This window comes from Balaenoptera acutorostrata, chromosome 9 (assembly GCF_949987535.1).
Source record: "Balaenoptera acutorostrata chromosome 9, mBalAcu1.1, whole genome shotgun sequence".
NCBI lineage: Eukaryota > Metazoa > Chordata > Mammalia > Artiodactyla > Balaenopteridae > Balaenoptera > Balaenoptera acutorostrata.
In genome coordinates this window covers 98204480-98228471 of record NC_080072.1, presented here as the reverse complement: position 1 = coordinate 98228471, position 23992 = coordinate 98204480, and the positions used below count along the sequence as shown (strand labels likewise).

The 23992-nt window shown below is 47.3% G+C and overlaps 1 protein-coding gene and 1 long non-coding RNA gene across 2 annotated transcripts in view; one reads left to right on the top strand and one right to left on the bottom strand.

Moving 5' to 3' along the window:
- Positions 1-9136, bottom strand: part of IL10RA (interleukin 10 receptor subunit alpha) — a 13899-nt gene extending 4763 nt beyond the window's left edge. Inside the window, exons 1-6 of the mRNA XM_007196579.2 lie at positions 9009-9136; positions 6800-6914; positions 6002-6192; positions 4967-5136; positions 3056-3203; positions 945-1066 (exon numbers count right to left, since the gene is read on the bottom strand). Coding sequence (XP_007196641.1) covers positions 945-1066; positions 3056-3203; positions 4967-5136; positions 6002-6192; positions 6800-6914; positions 9009-9075 — 813 coding nt within the window. The 5' untranslated portion in view covers positions 9076-9136. The remainder of the gene's footprint in view (positions 1-944; positions 1067-3055; positions 3204-4966; positions 5137-6001; positions 6193-6799; positions 6915-9008) is intronic.
- LOC130708966 (uncharacterized) lies at positions 8831-23992 on the top strand. The gene is made up of 4 exons (XR_009009370.1): positions 8831-8952; positions 16496-16598; positions 18161-18275; positions 22973-23992. It is a non-coding gene; the product is annotated as an uncharacterized LOC130708966 (long non-coding RNA).

Sequence of the window (23992 nt, the reverse complement as noted above, 5' to 3'; positions counted from 1 at the left end):
TACCACTCTGCTCTCTAGTTACCCATCCCTGAGGGCAGGCCCTTTGGTGCACTCAGCAGGCAGCTCCACCCCTCTTCTCTCCCCTCCATCCCCATCCCAGAGTTCTTACTCAAAATAATTTCAGAGGGCCTTTGTCTCTCTCCTTATTTTTCCTAGAGATCCTGGGATCCTTGTGGAGGGTCCCCTTCCAGCTGTGAGCTTCCCTGGGCCCCGGTCTCCCTGAAGGAGCCCACCCTTCCAGCTGAGCCCTCGACCATCATAGTAATGTCAGCTGTGGGGACCACCTTTGGTCCAGTCTGAATCCCAGGCCAGAGACGGGCTGTGGTCTGGAAATGCTGCTCAGTGCGGCAAGTTGAACTTTGGAGGCCGGCTGACTACAAATGTGGTGTTTGTCAGCACTGTGTAGCAAGAGGAGAGGCTGTGGGAAGGGCCGGAGATGCTCGCCTCTCAGCATCACCTCTCCGCTCTGCTCTCTCCCACACTGACAGCAGCCCTTTGTCTTCCTGTTCCAGAGCACCCATCGCCAGCCTCTAGGGATGGGAAAGGCTGGGCTCCAGCCCTGACTCTTCCTGGCCGTGGGACCCTCTGCATGTAACAATCTCTCTACGCCTCAGTTTCCTCAGTTGTAAAGTGAGGCTATAACTACCTGACTCCGAGGTACTAATGCACAGGGGCTGGTTCGTGGCCAATTATTAGCAAATAGTAACAAAATGGTGTGTGGCGGGTTGGGATTACTGTGTCTTATCTGGGCCACTATAAGGCAACATTCTCCGTCCTGGGCTTGGCATTCAAGCCCTCCCTCCGCCCCCATGGTGCTTGACGAAGGTGCCTCTGATAATGTCAGGGCTGAGGGTACGGACTGCCTGGGGGGGTGGTGCTCCCTGCCTCCCGGAGTCCTGGTGGGGCCGGGAAGGATGGGACAGTGGCCTCCCCGTGAGACTCACCAGGACGGTAGGCAGCTTCCCCCGGTGCTGCACATACAGCTGGAGGGCCAGGAAGACGGCCAGGGCTCCGTAGAGCAGCAGGACAAAGGTGAAGAAGATGCTGAGGTTGGTCACGGTGAAATCTGCGGGCCCAGAGAGATGGGTTTATAGCCTGGTGCTGTGGGATACGGAGGGACAGTCCCCGAGGACCCCATGGCCCCTCTCTGGAGCCTCTCGGTAAGGGGCCGAGTGACCCCCCCGCATCCCCCCAGGTTACCTCTAGGCCACATCTCTGGAGGCCCTGCCTGGATTCTTGGGAGTCCCTGCCTGACCCTCCAACCTCTGCCCTGAAGGATTCCCTCACTAGACACATGGCCTCCAGCTCTCTGCACAGAACTCACATGAAGGCATACATAGCAGTGGGGCAGGATGGTACAGAAGGTAAGAAGGGAGGCTTTGGGAGCAGCCAGACCTGGGTTCAAATCCCAGCTCTACCACTTACTAGCTGTGAGGCTGTGGACAAATTAGTTAGCCTATCTGAGCCTTAGTTTTACCATCTACGAAACGGGCAAAATAATAGTGCCTACCTCATAGATGGTTGTGAAGCACACAGCACTTATCATGAACCAAGCCCTTTATAATAGTCCCCCCTTATCTGTGGTTTTGCTTTCCGTGGTTTCAGTTACCTGTGTTCAACTGTGGTCCAAAAACATTAAATGGAAGATTTCCAGAAATAAACAATTCATCAGTTAAATCGTGTGCCGTTCTGAGTAGCATGATGAAATCTCACACTGCTCCACTCTGTCTGGCCCGGGACATGAATCATCCCTCTGTCCAGCAGATCCCACCCGTGAGTCACTTAGTGGTTGCCTCAGTTATCAGATGGACTGTTGTGGTATCCAGTGCTTTTGTTCAAGTAACTTATTTTACTCAATAATGGTCCCAAAGTGCAAGAGTAGTGATGTTGTCAATTTGGGCATTCTCTTAAATTTTTCTTTAATTTATAAACTAAAGTTTGTCATAGGTATGTATGTATAGAGAAAAAACATAGTATATATACGTGCTTTCAAGGCATCCACTGGGGGTCTTGGAATGTATGCCCTGCGGATAAGGGGGGGACTACTGTACTTATGTCACCTGATTCTTATAACCACCTTAGGAGGTAAATACTATTATCGTCCCTATTTTTATAGATTAGCATCCTGAGGCTATATATTTCATAAGTGGCGAAGCTGAGATTTGAACCCAGACCTGTATACAAAACTATTTCTATATCAGTGAGTGGATGTTGAAAAGCTCTTAAGGCTGCCTGGCACACAGATGCTGCCTTACTCTGCTTCAATGTGAGTGAGGCTGAAATGACAATGAGTTTGTGCGTGTCTTCCATAAACTGAAATGTACTGTAGAAAAGTAAGGAGTCCCTCTGGTCATTGCTGGACGCTGCCCACACTGGACTGGGCACTCCCAGCGCACTGACTGTTGGCATGATTCGCCGGGCACTTGACATATGTTGTCCTCAGTAGCTAGTTACAGCCTGCTCTGGGCACACCCTGTCTTCCCAGCCAGACTGTAAGATCCTAGTGGGCAGAACCACGGCCTTCACATGCCATATTCCCTTCCCTCCTTCCCGTTTCCAGCACTGGGCTGAGAGCCTGGCACAGTATTTGCTGACTTTTGCAGCTGTGGGGAGGAGTCAGCTCAGTTCTGCTTTCCTCTGAGGGGGACGAGGGGAAGTTTGGAGAAGCCCTTGGTGCCCCCAGCTCTACGAAAAGACAGCAGAGAAATGTAACAAACAGGAACCAGCACAGCTGGCTGAGGGGTGCTGCAGAAGGGCTCCTGGGGGTGCAGCTGGGCTCCAGTGGAAGCACCCGCAGAATTGGGAGACCTGGCTTTGTGGCCACACCCTGAAAGTTGCTTATAGGTACTGAGCCTCAGTTTCCGCATCTCTAAAATGGGGACAATGGGAGCTCTTTCATAGGGCTGTGTGAGGATGGAGAGCTGTGTTGCAGCTGAGGGGGGGGGGGTTGCCTAGCACAGTGCCCCACATCGGCAGCCCTCAGTGGAATGCTTTTCAGACCTGCGAGGCCCTTCCTACCTCCCTCCTGCCCGGACAGCAGCCCTGACCAACTCACACTGCGGGGTGAGCACGATGCACTCCTCCTTGGACCAGACCTCCTTGTTCACTCGGGAGCTGACAGATGGTTTCACCCTGACACAGAACTCTCCCACCCCTCTCGGGACTGGGAGGCTAAAGTTTTCATGTTTTATCTTGTCATGGGACTGAAACGAAAACAATCAGAGCAGTAAACACGATATCCTTGTTCCATGCCACATGGAAGCAGAGAGCTGGAGGGGCCTTTAGAGATGCTCTAAAGCCCTGAAGGCCAACCCCCTTCAGTGTTCTTTTTCTAAGATAAAAACCCCTGCATTATCGAGGCAGCCCAAGATCTCTGTGATTACCATGATTTAGTTTGTATTAAAAGCGAAAAGGAGCAAAGGAAGCCATAAACAAGGCGAAAAGACAACCCTCAGAAGGGGAGAAAATATTTGCAAATGAAGCAACTGACAAAGGATTAATCTCCAAAATATACAAGCAGCTCATGCAGCTCAGTAGAAAAAAAAAAAAACAATCCAATCCAAAAATGGGCAGAAGACCTAAATAGACATTTCTCCAAAGAAGATATACAGATGGCCAACAAACACATGAAAGGATGCTCAACATCACTAATCATTAGAGAAGTGCAAACTAAAACCACAATGAGGTATCACCTCACACCGGTCAGAATGGCCATCATCAAAAAAATCTACAAACAATAAATGCTGGAGAGGGTGTGGAGAAAAGGGAACCCTCTTGCACTGCTGGTGGGAATGTAAGTTGATACAGCCACTATGGAGAACAGTATGGAGGTTCCTTAAAAAACTAGAAATAGAGCTACCATACGACCCAGCAATCCCACTACTGGGCACATACCCTGAGAAAACCATAATTCAAAAAGAGACATGTACCACAATGTTCATTGCAGCACTATTTACATTTACCAGGACATGAAAGCAACCTAAGTGTCCATTGACAGATGAATGGATAAAGAAGATGTGGCACATATATACAATGGAATATTACTCAGCCATAAAAAGAAATGAAATGAGTTATTTGTAGTGAGGTGGGTGGACCTAGAGTCTGTCATACAGAGTGAAGTAAGTCAGAAAGAGAAAAACAAATACTGTGTGCTAACACATATATATGGAATCTAAAAAAAAAAAAAAATGGTTCTGAAGAACCTAGGGGCAGGACAGGAATAAAGATGCAGACGTAGAGAATGGACTTGAGGACACGGGGAGGGGGAAGGGTAAGCTAGGATGAAGTAAGAGAGTGGCATTGACATATAAGCACTACCAAATGTAAAATAGATAGCTAGCGGGAAGCAGCCGCATAGCATAGGGAGATCAGCTCCGTGCTTTGTGACCACCTAGAGGGGTGGGATAGGGAGGGAGGGAGGGAGACGCAAGAGAGAGGGGTTATGGGGATATATGTATACATATAGCTGATTCACTTTGTTATACAGCAGAAACTAACACACCATTGTAAAGCAATTATACTCCAATAAAGATGTTAAAAAAAAAAAAGCGAAAAGGAAGTATTTTATAGATACTGAGGACCATCCCAGAAGGGGCTAGAATCAACTGCAGTTGAAAGGAAAGAGGATGGATTTTGCAGATTCCAGATCCCCCACTTATGGGAGTGTGCTTGGGCATTTTCATAGCCTCTGAGAGCCTCATTTCCCCACCTATAACATGGAATAAAATCCCCACCTGCAAGGGGGTTGGAAGCGATAGTTATAACGTCTCCTGCGCTGCCTGACACCTAGCGGGCACTGTCTTCCCTGCCACCTGGCAGAAGCACAGGTTTGAGGGCTGTGGCCATCTCAGCTCCCCCCACTTGCCCCACAAGCTCTCTCAACTCTGCTGGCAAAGTTCCCCAGGGGTACACAAAAGGCACTTCCGGCCCAGGTGACAGGGAAGCCTGGCCTTGGGGAATCCCATACCTTATATTGTCCTGGTACCTTGCGAACCTCAATCTCGTACTCCCGGAAGTTGTGGAAGATGCTTTCATATGTGTCGCCTGCAGGGGCCATCTTGGGCCTGGGGAGCTGGATCACACCAAGAATGATGCCATTGCGCATCTCTAGCTTCACGCCAGCAACTGTCAGAGTCACTGAGGGAGACAAAACCATGAGGCCTGCAGGCTGGGGAGGGCCTGGGCACCCCATCCATACCTGGCCTCCAGGGTCAAGCTTTACTCACCCTAAAACCTGGGCTACAGGTTTCTCAACCTGGCAGAACATAAGGATTTCCTGGGGAGCATGTTAAAAATGCAGATGCCCAGACCCACTCAAGACACAGTGAATCTGAATTTTGGAAGCTGGGTCCTGGAAACGTCTATTTTAAACACACACACAGTGACGTTTCTGCAGCCAGCATTTGGGAGACAATGACCTCCAAGAGCAGCATTCTGAATTCTGCAGAGCAGCCTTGCCACACACATAGAGCACAGTCAGTCCCAATCTGCAGAAGGAAAGAATCCCATCACATTTGGGGCTTATTCTTTTCTCTTCTCTCTGCAGAGAGAAACTCCCAACTTTGCTTCAATAGCACCTCCCTGCTTCAAAGCCTCACACCCTGACCCTGAGGAATTCATTCTTAAAGGGAGGAGGACCTGATCGAAATTCTGCCTCCAGCTTGCTGCTCTATGCTGAGTTCTTATGGATTTGCTTCCTCTCCCAGAACCCTACAAGTACACCAACCTGGCCCTCGTGACTCAGCTGCCCCAACTCACCCCAAGACTTCTCTTCTGTAGGATAAACAACTCCAGTTCCCTTTTAAATCTTGAATAACTTGGCTATTTTCATCTAAACCTTCTCCAAAGTCCTGACTCAGGCTTGTTTGGGCAACTAAATCCCCGGCCAGGAAGCCAGGCAGATGTGGCGAGCTATGGGAACGGAGAGAAAAGTTCTAGACTAGAGCTTCTGGCTGGAAAGGACCCTGAAAGCCATGTTCTAGGCCCCGGGGAGGAAAAGCACCTTCATCCACAGAGAAGCGGGTGTTGGGAGAGGTCCAGTTTGAGTGCTGGCCTCCGTCCACTGCCCGGACTCTGGCTCGGTAACCATTGCTATGATACAGGTCCAGGGTCTGCATGGTGAGATCACAGGACAGCACCAGGGTCTGGCTACAGTTGCGGATGGGGTTCCAGTAGATGGGCTCTACTCCATACCTGGGGAGATAGTGGGGTAGGCATTGGGAGAGGAACTTGTGCTCAAACCTAACTCCTTTAGGAGGGAAGCAAGAGGCCAGGGGAGAGCGCTCATGATGGTATAGCCCTCAGGGTATTCCCTTTAGTCTGCGGCGTCTAGTTGCAAGGGGATCTCCCTTGGTTCTGGGACTCTGTACCAATTTCTCTGTGCTCTAGAAGACTCTTAGATTGGAATACGAGTAGCTCAAACGCCAACTCCTCCAGGAAGACTTGCCACTCCCTGCAACACAGCCCAATTCCTCCCTTCTCCCAACTACATCTGTAGTCCTTAGGGCTTCCTTGTTCTCCAACTGGCTTATGGATGCTTTTCCTGTTTTTCCAGTAAGATGGAAAAATCTTGAGGGTAAAGGCAATACCTTGGTTTTCTCACCCAGAGCTTCTAGCATGCTACTCTGCCCATATGAGACTTGATCAGTACTTGTCATCTGATGGATATGTGCCAGGGTCCTTCCTGGTGTCATTTCAGTAACAAGGCAGGTATCTTCCCATGCCAGGGTGGGTAGAAGGGGATGGACTCACCCACCCCCTCACTCACCTCCCTCCTCTCTCCATCCTCCCTTTTGCTTACCGCAGGAGCTCCACTTCATAGTAGGTACTTTCAGACTGATTCGGGATGGGAGTCCAGTGGAGGACGTGGTAGAAAAATTCTGCTTCAAACCACGCAGATGAAGGTCTGGGCAGTTCTGTCCACAGGGAGAACAGTGTCAGTACCAGAGCTAGCAGAGGCCCCCTCCACCTCCCCGCCAGGGAGGAGATGATGGTGGTGATGGTGGCAGGCATTCTAACAGCTCCCATTTACTGAGCACTTTACCTTGAGCTGAGCACTCAGCTAAGTACTTTACATGCATTGTCTCATTTAATTATCACAGTAATCCTACAAGGTAGGCATTTATTACCCCAATTTTACCAGAGAAGAAATGAAGGTTCAGAGAGGTTAAGTGACTTGCCCAAGGTCAATGGGGGTAGTAAGCGGTAGAGTGGGCCTTTGAATCCAGATGTGTCTGATCCCAGAGCTAGTATAGTGTCCTTAAATCCCTGTCCTGTGCTGTATGTGATCAGAAGCAGAAGTGTTGGTTGAGAAGAGCCAAGGTGGGTGTGATGCATCCCAGGCAAGAAGGCAGGGGCTGAGGGCTAAGATGTGCCCACAATGAGCTCTCAGATGAGCTGGTCCCTGGCTCTGCCCAATCCCTGTCCCTGCTCCAGCCCCATCCCAAGGCCTGCTCCCCATCCCCACACCTGGTCCCCACCCTGGCCCCAGCTCTGGCTCTAGCCCAAGGCCCCCCCCTCTGGAGTTCTTTGGGTACACAGATATCCTGCTAGTTGGTATCTACCTGTTTCTCTTCACAGAAACCCAAGCTGAGTGTTTGTCCCATCCCCCCACTTCTAGGAGGGCTTTACTGCAGCCAGATGCCCAGCCTTAGGCTGAGTAGGACAGGCGGTCCTGGGTCTAGACTGGGCTGAGGACGTTTCCACAAAGAGCTGGCACCCTTGGCTCCAAGGTGATATACTAAGTACCAGTGCCTCTCTCCACCTCCCGTCTTCCCCTCACAGCCACCCACACCTTTCACCGTGGGAAACTCTAACTTCAAGAGCCTCAAACTAGCACTTGGTAGTGTGACTCAGACAAATCATTTAACCTCGCTGAACTTGTTCTCTCATTTGTAAGAATGTGATAAATACACCTACTTTAAGAGTCTTGCCGATCAAGTGCAATGAAGTACACGGCCAATACCCACATTCAGTTCCTCTTCTCTCCTCCTCGATCCCTTAATGTCTCTCCATCTGACAGCGACTCCCAGGCTTCCCTTGTTCTCCAACTTCTCATCATCTCTCTAATAATGCTTCTATTTTCTGACTGTCATTCTCACTTAGAAAGCACATCTGTCCCGGTCCCTTGCTTTCTTTCTTATACTGTCTTTGATCCTCAAGTCTGTGTCTCGATTTCAAAACAGTATACGGAAAGTGAAAAACACAGTGGGTCATTGTGGTGTTTGGGCTGCACATCCCCAGCTCAGCTCTCTATCATGTGAATGGTGACTGCGTGTTTTACTTCGTATTCTGGCGTCATGTAGAAGCAGTTTCACTCCCTGCTCTCCCTGCCTCCGCTCCTGGTCCCTCCGGCTCACGGCCCTTTCATTTTCTCCCTTCAGGATTTAGTCTTTTCAATTGCAGAAACTTTCCAGGATTTCTGGCTGGGTTAGGAGAGCTAAGGAGTAGCAGTAGGGAGGAGGGAGGCAGGTGGCAGTGGGAGAGCATTGGGGGCTAAAGAAGGAGAAGGGATGATCCGATGGGGGTGACAGGTAATAGTGGGGGAAAAGAGCTGAGATAGGGTGACATGGCACGGGGCAGAAATAGATTAATCGGAGAGCTAAGGGAAGGTAGAGTCAGAGTGAGATCAAAGTAATTCCCCAGAGGGACCAGCAGTCCCTTCATTTGAACTAGAACAACAAAAAAGCCAGGGGTAAATTTATGACTCACAGGGAGGCGGGTGGACGGTGACTTGTTGGGGGGGGGGTCATTTAACTTCTCTATCCATACTTCCCCACTCCCCCAGTCAATCTCAGTCTCTTCCACGCCCACAACGGGTGAGCCTGAGACCCAGGCTTGCCGGAATGAGGGAGATTCGGGGAGCGGGGAGATAATGGGCGCCCCTCTCCGTAGAGGGCCAACCAGACGGGATTCTCCGTGGGACTCAGAACTTTAATGTAGGAGTGACGACCGGTAGGAGAGGGAGCGGGGCGGGCGCGGAGAGGGCAGGGCTAGACCCCGATCCTTACCGTGCGCGCGAGAGCCGAGGAGCAGGCTGAGGAGGGCCGCAAGCTGCGGTATCAGGCGCGGCAGCATCCTGGTCCAGCCGCATCCTCCGGAGCCGGGATGCTTGCCTCCAGTCGCCGCTCTGCGGGACTGCGACTGAAACCTCCGGCCGCCTGCCAGGCCGCGCCCCGCTAGGCTGACGTCAGAAGGGCGGAGCCTCGAGACACCCCGCCCCCGAGCCGCGGCGTCAGGGAGCCAGAACCGCTGCGGAGCATGGTCAGCCCAGGCAGGTGGAGAGGAAAGCAGGGGCAGGGCTTGTGCATGCTGTCCCGGGGCGGGGGCCGGGCTCTGGGCAACTCTCACCCTCCTCGCCTCCCGGGGCCCCCGGTGTAATAGGGTGAAAGCGGTCTGGGTAGCCTGGAGGGTGTGTGTATGCGTATGTGTGTGTGTGTGTGTGTGTGTGTGTGTGTGTGTCTGTTGCGGTGCAGGTGGCGAGGGACAGCCTTGTCCCTGTGGGTGCGGAAGGTGGGGTGAGGGCGTCAGAGCCAATTTTACGGAAGAGTAGGGCTGGGATCCGCAGCTGCTCGGAGTTGGGAAGGACATTGCCCCAGGTGCTCAGAGGATGTGTGAGAGGACACGTGTGGGAGCCTTGGAGCTGCCAAGTACCTTGATGTAGGCCTGAGCTAAACCAACAGTAAAATAGGCAGTCCTCTACCTGCTTAATATTTTGGAAGGGGTGCCGACGACGTCTTCCAGCCTTTTTTGGTTTCCCTCTCCTGCCTGAAATCTTCACGTTTAGAGTTTTTTTTGTCGTGGTCCGAACGGGGGTTGGAAAAGAAATTCCAGACACAAGGCAGAATGTAAAGAATATAGAATTTATTAGCGGGAAGGGTCGCTGCCAGAACAGCGGGTCGACTTCCTAGTAGTCTGGGAGAGTCGAGCCGGAACATGTGCTATTTATCAGTTTTTATAGCCAGAAAACAAACGAATGGCCCCGAGGTGAAAATTTCGTTTACTGATTGGTCGAGGCACATATACCTTCCTTCTGTAGGGTGGGAGTGGGACAGGACATATGCCTTTCCTTATCTGGGACAGGTCCTATTGCCCAGATGGGCTCAGAAATTTCCTAACCATTGCAACGTGGTGGGAAGGGCGATTAAGAGTCCGGTAGGGGGTGTAACGCTGACACTTCTTCAGGCAGGGTCGTCCTTTGTCCTTGAAGCACCATTGTCCTTGGAGCACCACATTTTTTTTTTTTTTTTCCTGCTGGGTAATAGTGCTCCAGGAGAACTGGGTAAACGTCATCAGTCACTCATACCTCTGTCAATTGGCTCATCTGACACTTCACTCCAGGTGCACGGAAGGTATCTGGGCATGGGAGACAAACTGTCCACTTCACTGTTGTTGGGTGGTGGCATGTGCTTCAGACTATGTGTGTGTATGGGGGGCGGGGGGTGGGATGGAAGTCTCATCCTGTATCTGAAGATCTACCTTGGGACTAGAAAGACCTCATTTTTTAAAAAAAATTTATTTATTTTATTTATTTATTTTTGGTTGCGTTGGGTTTTCGTCGCTGCACGCGGGCTTTCTCTAGTTGCAGCGAGCGGGGGCTTCTCTTTGTTGCGGTGTGTGGGCTTCTCATTGCGGTGGCTTCTCTTGTTGCAGAGCACGGGCTCTAGGCACGTGGGCCACAGTAGTTGTGGCTCGCGGGCTCTAGAGCTCAGGCTCAGTAGTTGTGGCACACGGGCTTAGTTGCTCCGCGGCACGTGGGATCTTCCCGGACCAGGGCTCAAACCCGTGTCCCCTGCATTGGTAGGCAGATTCTCAACCACTGCGCCACCAGGGAAGCCCAAGACCTCATTTTTTGATGGTGGTCGGTGAAGGTCAGGGATGCACTAGCCACATGGATAGTGAAGAGTGGTATATGGAAGCCCAGCAGGACACATGGTCAGTCAGGGCCACCCTAAGTGGGCAGCTCTTGTTGCCACACTCTTACATCAGCCTGGAGGAAGAGTCCCAGGGTTTTTAATGTGTGAGGATATTTTTTGCACCCTCTGTTGCTCAACTGAGAGATTAGAAGTTAGCCAATTGCTAAGAAGTACCCAGGCGTGACCCAAGGGTGCGGCTACTGTCTGAAATGACTTCTTAGTTCCCCTTGACCTTTACAAGCAGGAGTACGCTGTGCGGTGTCTTTCTGAACTTGTCTTTACTTTTACTTTTGTGTTGAGTTGTAAGAGTTTACAAGTCTATACGCCCTCACCATTTTGAAGAAGGATCAGGATTTCTTCATTCATTCATATGACATACATTTAATGCATATCATTATGAACCTGGGGATATTGTGTGCCTGCGCATTGTTGAGGCTGAGGACAAAATGGTGATGAAAACAAGGTCCCTTTCCACAAGAAATGAACACTCAGCTAGAGAGAGAAAGTGAACAGAGATTTTTAATATGCTGTAGTAAGTGCTTTGGGAAGGGAAATACAGGCTCACATGGGGACACAGGAAACAGACACTCTACCACAACTGGGGTCAAGGATAAGGAACGTTTCCTGGAGGAGGTGACATCTAAGCTGAGACCTGAAGAATCAGTAGGAGGTAGCTGGGTGAAGAGGGAGAAGGAGGGTGTTCCAGACAGAGGGAAGTATATGCTTAGATATGAGGGAATATGGCATTTTTTGAAGAATCCTGTAAAGTGAGTAAATTAGCATTCCTATTTTAAGAAGAGGAAACCACTGTGACTGACATAGGTTAATGTTTTGCTCAGGGCAGAGTCAGCATTTGAATGTAGACTATTCCAGTGTTTCCTGGTGCCTCAAAGAAAGCACCTAGAACAGGAGTTATGTCAGACATATGATTACTGTACCTTTTTCTTTTAAGAAATTCAGTGTTTATTTTGGTTTGTATCCAGTTATTCAATCTCAGTGTTGTGAAAAGTCCACCTAAGGTTCAGTGATTTCTGGTATTCATACCAGTATTGGGACAGATAATAGAAAGTAATTATAATAGTAACTTTTGTTTATTGAGCTCTTACTACGTATCAGTCATTCTGCTAAATACTTAATATGTTGTATCAGAGACTGGCTAGATGGTTAGCAATTCCATTTCCTCTTCCTGGGCACACATGACAACTACATTTCCTAGCTTGCTTTGCAATTAGATGGAATGTGTGACTGGGTTTTAACCAATGTAAAGTTGAATTGATAGGTGCCACTTCCCGGCCTGGCCTCTAACTGTGTCTTTGCTATTCTGTCAGCCAGTGGAGGGGGCCTAGTGGACGACTCCAAGGGGATGGAAGGAGCTTGGGTCCCTGAATCACCTCTTGGAGGGGAGCTATGCAGGAGAGACACCCAATCTACATCAGCCTGTGACTTGAGTGTGGAGCACACTCTTCTTGTATGTAGCCTCTGAGATTTTGGAATTTTTGTTATAGCAGCTAATGTTAACTACCCTGATTAATGTGCAAACATTGTCTCATTTAATCCTTATTACTACCCCGCTAGATTGACATAATTGTTAATGTCTTACAGACGGGGAAGTGAGGTCAGGGACAACATCACTTGTTTGCATCACTCAGCCACTTAGTGGCAGAGCTAAGATTACAGTCCAGGTCTGTTTGACTCCAGAGCTCATGCTTTTGCCACCATATAAAAAATGCCCTTCCCAATCTTGGAAGAGTTCTTGGAAAAGACAAGTGTCTACTGAGCTGAGAGAGAGAAAGAGAGGAGGGTGAGGGTGGGGGAGGAGGAACAGCTCAGGGCTGAGTATGGTGGGAAGAGGGAAGGTGAGGAGCCCCGGAGAACATGTGGGCAGAGCCTTGCCCCCATGGCCACACTGGGAAAATTTTAGGACAAGTTTTGGGCTTTGGATGGTTCCATTGTCCCATTTTCGCTCTACTTCATCTTGGTCTTCAGGTTGAGGCTTCTGAATGGGCACCACTGTGGGGTAGGGTGGGCATCTGAGCGGTAGGAAGTCCAGCTCGAGTGTGGTAACAGACACGGCTTGCAGTTTCTGTCCCTGGACTGGTGATTAGGGAAGTTCCAGGCCTTGTGATCACCGTGTCAGAGCTAAACATAACAGGGAGAGAGACCTCAATGGAACCAACCCCGAGAAGAAATCAGAGAAAAGGAAGCTGCCTGGGGATACTTGGTAGTCACTGGGTCAAGGCGAATGACAGATGTGAGGGGAAGAGGCCATCAAGGGCCAGCCCAGCCCCAGGAGGAGCCTTCTTGCTGTTGGTTACAGAACCTAATTAACATCCACATCCATTCACCGTCTGCCTGCCTCTCTCCTGGATGAGAATAAAAGAGCTCAGCAGGGACAGAACCTCCTTCCGAATGTCCCTCTCTCTTCTGTTCAGATGGTGGCTCAGACTTGAATGGAGAGTTGCTTGAATTTTAGTTGGGTGGGTGATAGGCCTCCCTAAAGGGTTTTGGGCAGGAGAGAGACATGGCAGATTTGCATTTTAAATAGAAGAGGAAACCCAGAGTACAGAGGTAACTAGCTAAGGTGACTCAGCTAGTTAGTGGCAGAATCAAAACCCTGATCTGATTGAAGTTCAACTTTTTGCCTGACAGGCCCCAACAAATAAGCTTGTGGAACTCTGAAGACCATGTGAATCACGTGTCATGTTTTGTGCCCCCTAGCAAAGAGAAAAGAGGAAGAAATACTGGTCTCCCAGGTGAGGGACCTCCCCTGCTAATTCTCTTGAATCAGCAGAGCTGGGGCCAAGGGCCATCTCAAGCCTGCAGTCTACTCGGGATATCATTCTTGGCCAGCGGTCAAGATCCACAAGGCTGCTGGGAGCAGCCTGTGGGCCTCAGAAACAGGAGACCTATTTCTCACCCTAGCTTGGCCACTGCCAGGTGTGTGCCCTTGCACCAGTCCCTTTACCTCTATTAGCTAATGACAGGATTGGAAGAATTATAACCTTCCTGGGCTGTTGCAAGGCCAGATACAGAAGTGTTCTGACAACTGATAAAGGCTTCCCAAATAAGAGGGGGTGTGGCTAGTAGAAATATTCAGCAGAAAGGCCTCATACTAACTAGAGGGAACCAGTGCCCTTTCCCCTTGTCTGCATTCACTTGTCCCTTCTCCAGGCTGTATGTTGTGCTGAACCCCACCCCACCCCAGGACAACTGGGGCCTTTGCCCACACTTGGACTCCTCCTCGCCTCCAATCATCTTATCAGGAAGGGTGAGCACCTAGTCCATTGCCATTGCTCTCATGAACCTGGGTACGAGAGATTAAGAACGCTGACAAAAATATCCCATTCCCTTCAAGAAACAGCTGTGTTTTCCTTCTGTAGTCCAGATGACTTTGACTTCTCCAGTTTTTAGGGGTGTCATTTCCCTTTAATTCTAAACTTAACAGCAGTCTGAGCTCCTATCCTATGAAGGGAGGAAGTTCATCTGCTCTTGGGTTTCCATTTCCAGAGAACTTGTGGGGTTCTCCAGGGAAGTCTCCCATGCCCAGGGCTCTCCTGGCAGTCTCACACCTCACCTCCTAGGGTCTCATGGTGCTGGGCTGCAGCTGCTCACTTCAAGTGTGGACACAGGGCCTATCACATTTTGACTTGCTGTTGGAGGCTTGCAAATAGCAGAAGTACCAAAGAGACAGTTTTCAACTCTATTAAGAAGTAGCCACTCGGAGCTGCCACCAGTTCGGTCCCGTTCTGAAAACTTTCCTTAAGCTCCTGGCAGTCATTGTGGCAGGAAGGAACCAGTTAGCTTCCCACCTTTGGAAATCTCCAGGCCTCTCTGAACAACTTCCTTGCCCCCAGAGAGGGGAGAGGCCTTCCGTTCCCTGCTCAAAGCCCACTACTTCTTCTTCTTATTTCTCGCTTTAAGATGATTCACAGGAAGAGCATCAATATCCTTCAAGGGAAATTCCTAGCCCCACCCCAATGTATAGCGTGGCTCCAATGGCCCACAAAGGGCTAGTTGCTGGCATATTTCCTTAAGTCTGCCTTAGCCTCAGATAACAGCACAAGTGGGACAGCATCTGTATGGCCCAGACAGTGGCATGTCAAGCACATTCCAGGGCCCTGCACAGCCATTCCTCCACGGAGGGGAAGAGACCAGGTTTACCTGCTTCTCCTGTGCGTGTCTGGGCTCCTGGTCTTCTATGAGCAAAACCACGACAAAGAACAGTGATGTTCAGGTGTGGGATGGGACAGCCTAAATTCAGCCTATTTTTCTAACTTCTCCGGGCCATGGATCTGCTAAGGAGATACTCAGTTGACATTGCCAAACAAAACCTCTAGACCTCGGTCTGAGGGACCTGTCTTGGGTCCACTACTGACGTCTAGGCTTTTGCCCAAAACTATGGGCATATACTTACTTTCTATTGACATGACTAAGAAGGTTCACCCAGGACAGAGGGAGGCTCCCACCTAAAGACAAATCCTAATTACTACTCTGTGATATAGAAATTGCTTGTAACCCTTGAATTACAGTTTTTCAGTTTCAAGAATTTAAAGGTATCCATTCCACTGTACGTCTGGTAGCAGTAGGAGTGCTGGGTGGGAAGACCTAAAACCGGGCTTTAAGCCCCAGTTTGTCAGTTGTCATCTGTGACTTTGGGCAGGTCACAAATTCCCCAGGTCTCAGGTTTCGTACCTCTAATATAAAGATGATACCTCTTCTTACAGCCTATTGGGGTTGTCGAGAGGATTAATGTAAGCAAACGTTTGTTAAGTACCCTTGACTAGGTCCTGTGGGATACAAAAATTAGTCATACGCTGGCCTGATCAGGAGCATGTACTTTCAGGGGATTTAAACCTGTAATAAATAACGTCTAAGGACCAGCTTAGATGTAAGGTGTCTTGTAAATTCTAAGGTGTAATACACATGTAGGGTATTAGTACTGCTGGTATTTTTCTTATGGATTGGGTCTCCTTTCTGGTCACTGTCAGGCCAAGCAGATCTTGGCCAGGTCGTAACCCCAAGCCTGTTCTCCCCGTCCCCTCATGGCTCCAAGAGATCTTGCTGCCCCTTGGAATCCTGGAATCCGTACGTGGAGGACAATTCATCTGTACCCCTGCTTCTCTTCCAGCACTTTCCCCAGGACATACTGGAAATAAGGTCTTTCCTCTTTCACAGAATTAATGACAAGTACAAGAAATGATAATTGGAGGTCAGCTGGGCATGGTGCGTAGAAAGTGTGCACATGTTCCCAGTGGATGGGTGCGTGGGAGGGGAGCATGGAAGAGGGAAGTTCTACAGTCCGAGGGTGCAGTTCAAGTTCTTATAATTTATAGGAAAATGAAAGTCAGAGAGGAGGAGCTCAGTTAGCTAGACAAGTTCACACCTCACCCCCAGATTCATTCTGTGGCCATCTGACCTTTTGGGACATAAGAACAAGTGAGTTGTCCTTCTCACCTTGTTCCAAACTCTTTTTCACAAGCCAGCAGTTGGGTGACTGATAACGGGAAGTCCTGCTGGTCCTTCTGGTGGCCGGTAGCCCCTCCTTTCTGCCTGCACTAACCTGCCCTTCTCTCCTCCCTCAGCCCCTCCTCCCAGGACACCAAAGGAACCCAAGTGGAAAATTCTCAGGACCCATGAGAGAAAAATGAACATTTCTTCTGCAGCTTTTTAGAGTTCTTGAATATGGTGAGGTTATTTTTTATACTTCTTGGAACTTTGGTTTGGTAAACACATTTTTTTAACACATAAAAATTCTTTGATTAAGTAATAAATGTTCAGAAATATATACCATTTATCAACACTTTGATGTATGGTATGAAGCACCAAATAGGTGACTCATGTTTAATGTTACCAGTTGTGGAAATTCTAAACCTAATTTCAGAAAGCTGAAGTGAATAAATGCTCTGAGGTTCATGAAATTTTTGTAAGTGGTCACTACTTGTGTCCACATTTATAAATTAACAGGAGGGTTTCCATGTGAGTACTGGATACTTGCCCATCCATTGTTCTCAGGAGATGCTCCCTTTGCAACCATATAATGAGGTACTTCTTCTGGCTCCTGGACTAGGAACCTCTTTCCATTACATGTGTTCTTGAGCTCTGGACTCAATTCTTTCCCCCTCTCCATTTAACTTTCCTCCCCACACCAACTCTGGTCATTACATACTAAAGCGTAAGTCAGTAACTCAGCTCCTCTGAGGTCCCACTTTGATAACAAAGTCCATTATTGCCACATCTTCCTCACGGCCCTTCTCCCTCTTGGGTCAACAGCTTGAATCTGCTAATATTCATTGAGTACTTGCTCTGTGTCAGCCACTGTGATTAGCACCGGGGGACAAAAATGAAAAAGAGACTGTGTTTGCCTTGGAGGATGCTTAGTTTGAAAGCGAGGGGAAAAGGAAACTTAGCGTTTATTTTCGTGCTGGCTAATGCGCTGTTATTACTTCATCTGATCCTATTTGAGGTATTCTTTTCTCATTTTACAGAGGAGGAAACTGAGAGGTTATATGATTTTCCCAAGGTTACTCAGCAAATGGTCCAGTCCAGGCCTGTCTGACCCTACATCACCACTTTCCTTTTCACCCCTACTCCCACCAGCCACAGACATAAAGAAGCAGATGGGACATTCCAGCTGTAGGTCAGTTGGGAGGTTGCCAGGCAAAGAACTAGGTTGAGGCCTGTTGGCAGGTGTTTGGATACAACCGTGTCCCCCTCTGAGAGACCCAGAACCCAAGGCAGCCAGAGTGAGGTGTATGTGTCAAATCTCCCTGTCTCTTTAATTACAAGAATTTCTCAGGAGCCTGAATGTGATTACATGCAGGACTCATTTGTTTTTAAAGGAATAGTTTTATTTTTATTTTATTTTATTTTATCTTATCATTTTATTTTATTTTATATCTTATTTTATTTTTTGGCTGTACCGTGCAGCATGTGGGATCTTAGTTCCCTGACCAGGGATTGAACCTGTGCCCCCTGCAGTGGAAGCGCATAGTCTTAACCACTGGACCGCCAGGGAAGTCCATGTAGGACTCATTTTGATGATCCTTAATTTAATCACATCTGCAAAGACCCTGTTTCCGTAGGAGGGACCATTCATAGATTCCAGGGATTAGGACATGGATAGCTTCTGGAGAGCCATTTTCATCTTACCACAGTGACCAGTTTCAACATTCATTTCTGTATTCATTCAATCGTACCTTGATTCAACATATATTTATTGAGCATTTACTCAATACCGGACACTGCAGGACACTGGGAAGACATGGTGGGCGAAGCAGAGCCTTCTCGGAGCCTTACAGTTTAGAAGTGGAGATGGGCGTTGATCAAATAATCATCCAAATAATATGCAAAACTGCAACTGTGGTAAGTGCCATGAGAGTCCATAATTGGGACCTGACCTGGTGAGAAAGGCCCAAGAGAACTTCTATGAGGAGGTGCTGCTTGAGTTGAAATCTGAGGGACGAGTTGGGGTCACCAGGTTAAGAGGGGAGGGAAGAGTGTTGCAGGCAGAGGAACAGATGGCAGGACCAGGGCATGACCAGCACCGGCAGGATGTGCAGGGCTTGGGGAGGGGCCCATGGGGAGAGGGGTGTGGGTTTCAGGCACTGTGTGTGGGGGTCAATCTGTTGTGCCTTCTCCCCATCCTTTAGCCCAATCCTAATTCGTGGCCCCTGCCTGGTATCCTAGGACCCTTCCTCCCCGTTCCTCCTTCAGGCCTCATCCTCTCACTTCCTGCCCAGTGTGCCATGTGGTTTAGCAAGGAAACCCCCTGAGCTCAGTGTTAAGGGCAGACCTCTAATCTTTGATCAACGAAAAATTCAGAAGAGCTCACTGTGTGGCAGACATTGTGTCGGGAGTTACAGAGATGAAGACAAGAAAGTGACATTCTTCTGGCCCTTGAGGCAAGAGACTATAGGGTGGAGGGGAAAGCGTGAGGGCTTGAATGCTGAATAGCCTGTTGACCTGCATTGAATCTCATTTCTACTACTTACTGCTGTGTGATCTTGGGAGAATGACTTCGCCTCTCTGTACTTCAGTCTCTTTCAGGAGCACTCAAGTCAACCAACTTTTAATATGGCCCCACTGTGTGCTAGGCAGTAGGCCAAGTGCTGGCAACCCTCAGAGACCTGTCTGGCTGGGAGCAGAACACTGAGGTTGATTGTTTCCTCTCCTGGGACTCCAGCTCCAGTTCTGCTGCCTGCGGTGCTTGATCCAAATGGGTTTCCGGGGTAGATGCCACCAAGTGGTTTCTGCACAGGGGCCCCATGCCAGGCATAGTGCTCCAGGAGATGGCAGTCAGATGAATGTTCTGGGAGTGTGGACCCATCTGGCCTTCTTCCTGCCTCCTCTTCCCTCCTTCTGCAGAATATTTGACACTGTCTCCAGAGAACCCTCCTTGATAAACACTAGTCATTCCAGGCTTGTGCGTCACCCCCAACTTTGCGGAGTACTCTTTTGGCCAACAATTTTCATCTACATCTTTGTTTATTGGCCACTATTACTAGGTGCCTCAACTTGATGTTTTGGTAATGACACTGGTCCTAGTCTTTTCCATCAAACCATCTGTGTGAATAGGCCAAGATGGGGTCAGACAGCTTGCTAACTCTACTGAGTTTGGCAAATCGCTTTACATCTTTAAGCCTCCATTTCTATGGTAAAGTGAAAATATAAGTCCCTTGTCATCCTTCCAGGGCTTCTGTGAATATCAAATGATATTCTGCCCCCGCGTCCTGTTTTTACTCCATTGCGGTGCCCAAGATGAGGTTTAGGGTGGGGTGAGGAAAGGCAAAAGCTTGAGCATTGAGTGGTTGAACTCTCTAAAATTGGCTGAGCCTTACTGATACCCATGATTCCTCCTCTAGGGCTGTTGCGGGTGCAGGTGGGTTAACTGCCCAGAAGTTGTCTTGTTAGGTTTCTTTTCCAACCATAGCGGCTTTTGAGTCTTCAATTCCCTCCCTGCTCTCTCGCCTTTGAACATCTGGGTGGGGGATTTTGTTCAGAGTGTGAAACAGTCTTCTAGATGGCTCAGGTCTTCATAGGTGTGAGGAGTTGTTTTTATCCTTTGGCGGGAAGGCATTTTCCATGTGAGCAGAGGTGTGAGGCTGTGACCCCTCATGCCCTGGGGCTGCTCTGCGCCTGAGAGTTCAGGCACCCATGGGAAGCCATGGAACTGGATTCTGGGGTAGGCTTTGGGGGAGGCTGAGGAGCCAGCCGAGTTACTACACAACCAGGCCCAGCAGGGAAGGGAGGATAGACAGCCTCAGAGATAGGCTGAGAAATGTGTGAAGGAGAGGATTCAGAGCAGGGTCTACCAAGCAGCACAAAATCTGGGTGGACAAACAATCTATGGAAATTCACTCCAATTTTTAGGGTATGGTGTGCAAGGCATAGCCAGGAATGCCATGGGGTTCACAAGTAGAGTAACTCTGTGTCTCAGTTTCTTTCTCAATGAAATGAGAATAATAGTATTTATTGCATAAGGTTATTGCAAGGATTAAATGAAATTAAATACATAAAAGATGTTTAGTACAGTGCATGGTGCATAAATGTCCAACAAATGTTAGATATGGGAAGGTCTAGTTCAGGTAATGGTGGAATAGTTTGTACTGGATAACCCTCTGGCTGATAACAGTGATAAGCTCTGAGCAAAATATGGAAAATCCCAACTAGGAAAAGAGACAAATCTCCCATGTAGAAGAATTTCAAATCATTTATGTAAATACTCTACCCTCAATGAACATCACTGCTTACTCCTTAAGTGTGGGCTGTGCATGGTGACTTTCTTTCAGAGGATAGTATGGAAAGAGGGGGAAAAGAGTAACTTTATAGTGGCGAAACCTGACAATCACTAACTCAGCCAGGTGATCAAGGTCAACATCAACAGTGATAAGTCATGTTGACAGTACCTACCCTTGATATGATGTGATGAGAATAGTACTTCGCCTCTGTGGTCTTCTTCTCCAGAGCCTGTAATTCCAGTATAGCCATGAGGAAAACATCAAACAAATTCCAACAGAGAGGCATTCTACAAAATATCAGACCAGTACTCCTCAAAACTGTCAAGGTCATCAAAAACAAGAGAGCTCTGAGAAACTGTCCCAGCTAAGAGGAGCTTAAGGAGACATGATGACTAAATGTAATGTGATATGGCAACCAATATAATGTGGTACCCTGGATGGGATCCTGGAACAGAAAAAGGACATCCAGTAAAAACTAAGGAAATATGAATAAAGTATGAATTTTAGTTAATGAAAATGTATCAACATTGGTTCATTAATTGTAACCAAATGTTCTCATATTAATAATAGGGGAAAATGGTGTGGGGTGAAAATTCTTTCAGCTTTTGTATAACTGAAAATATCTTTATGGTAACTTTATTTTTGAGAGATATTTTTGTGGGCATAGAATTCTAGATGGATTGTTTTTTCCTGTCAGTTCTTTAAGGATGTTGTTCCATAGTCTTCTTGTTCACATTGGTTCTGATGTGACATATCCTTATCTTAGTCTTTCCTTTGTATGTAACATGTCCTTCTTTGACTGCATTTAAGATTTTCTCTTTAACATTGGTACTGAGCAATTTGATTATAATGTGCCTTGGTGTAGTTTTCTACATGTTTCTTGTGCTCAGATTTTTTGTTTGTTTGGTTGGTTGGTTGATTTCTTAGACCTGTGGGTTTATAATTTTCATTAAATTTGGAAAATTTTGCTATCATTTCTTCAAATATTTTTCTGTTTCCTCTTTCTCTCATCTCCTTCAGGAATCTTTCAGGGAGTCCAATCTTAGGCCATTTGAAGCTGGCCTACAGCTCACTGATATTCTTTTCTTTTGTGGCTATTTTTTCCTCTGTGTTTCATTTTGGATAGTTTCTATTGCTGTGCCTTCATGTTCACTGATCTTTTATTCCACAGTGTCTAATCTGCTGTTAATCCCATTCAGTGTATTTTTCATTTATGATATTGTAGTTTTCATCTCTAGAAGTTAGAATTGAGATTTTTAAAAATATAAGTATCTTGGTCTCTACTTAACTTTTTGAACCTATGAAATACAGCTATAATAATTGTCTTAATGCCTTTCTCTACCAATTCTGGCATCTGTGTCAGTTCTGGGTTGTTTCAATTTATTGATTGTTTCATCATTATGGGTCTTGTTTTCCTGTTTCTTTGCATGCCTTATAATCTTTGGTTGTATGCCAGCCATTGTGAATTTTATATTGTTGGGTGCTGGATATTTTTGTATTCCTATAATTATTATTGAGTTGTGCTCTGAGATGCAATTAAGTTTACTTAGCAAAAGTTTTATCCTTTTGTTTATTGCTTTTGTGATTTCTTAGGTGAGTCTGGCAATTATTCTCCTCTGTTGAGGCAAGACTATCCTGAGAACTGTACCCATTGCCCTGTGGATTATTAGTTTCTCCAGTCTGGATAGTGGGGACAGGTACTGTTTCCAGTTCTCTGTGAGCATCAGGTACAGTTCACTCTTATTCTTTCAGATAGTTCATGGCCTCTGGTAGTTTCTTCATTTGGACACACTAATCAGTACTCTGCTGAATACTTGAAGGGAACCTCCTTCAGATCTTTGATGTTCTCTCTGCGTGTAGCTGTCTCCTCTCTGGTATTCCATCCTATGAACCCCAGCTGCATAGGCTCTACCCGAGTTCCCCCTCCCTGTGCTATGGCCTGGAAACTCTCTCAAGGCAACATGTTGGGGCAATCATAGGGCTTTCAGGGTTCTTGTCTTTTGTTGCCTGAATTTTAAGATCCTGAAAACCAATATTACATATGTTTTTTCCATGGGGGGGGGCGGCAGTGGTTGTTTCAGGTGGGAAGGTAAAATGGTCCCTGTTACTCTATCTTGTCCAGAAGCGAAAGTTCTCACTTTCATTTCTGAAGGACATTTTTGCTGATTATAGAATTCTAGGTGGCAGTTATTTTCTGTCAGCACCTTAAAAATATCATTCCCTTGTCTTCTGGTTTCTCTTGTTTCTGTTAAAAAGTGTATTAGTTTTGTAGGGCTGCCATAACAAAATAACTTTTAAACAACAGAAATTTATTTCTCACAGTTCTGGAGGCAAGAAGTCCAAGATCAAGATGTCAGCAGGGTTCCACAAAATGGGGGAAAATATTTGCAAATGATGTGACCGACAAGGGATTAATCTCCAAAATATACAAACAGCTCATGCAGCTCTATGTCAAAAAAACAAACAACCCAATCAAAAAATGGGCAGAAGACCTAAATAGGCATTTCTCCAAAGAAGACATAGAGATGGCCAAGAAACATATGAAAAGATGCTCAACATCACTAATTATCAGAGAAATGCAAATCAAAACTCCAGTGAAGTATCACCTCACACCAGTCAGAATGGCCATCATCAAAAAGTCTACAAACAATAAATGCTGGAGAGGTTGTGGAGAAAAGTGAACCCTCCTACACTGTTGGTGGGTATGTAAATTGGTACATCCCCTATGGAGAACAGCATGGAGGCTCCTTAAAAAACTTAAAAGAGAACTACTGTATGATCCAGCAATCCTACTCCTGGCATACATCCAGAGAAAACCATAATCCAAAAGGATACATGCACCCCAATGTTCATTGCAGCACTATTTACAATAGCCAAGACATGGAAGCAACCTAAATATCCATTGACAGAGGAATGGGTAAGGAAGATGTGGTACATATATACAATGGAATATTACTTAGCCATAAAAAATAATGAAATAATGCCATTTGCAGCAACATGGATGGACCTAGAGATTATCATACTAAGTGAAGTAAGTCAGAGAAAGACAAATATATGATATCACTCATATGTGGACTCTAATTATTTAAAAAAGGTACAAATGAACTTATTTACAAAACAAACTTACAGATATTGAAAACAAACTTACGGTTACCAAAGGGGAAACATGGTGGGTGGATAAATCAGGAGCTTGGTATGAACACACACTGCTATATATAAGATAGATAACCACTAAGGACCTACTGTATCGCACAGGGAACGCTATTCAATATTCTGTGATAACCTGTATGAGTAAAGAATCTACAAAAGAATGAATGTATGTATATGTATAAGTGAATCGCT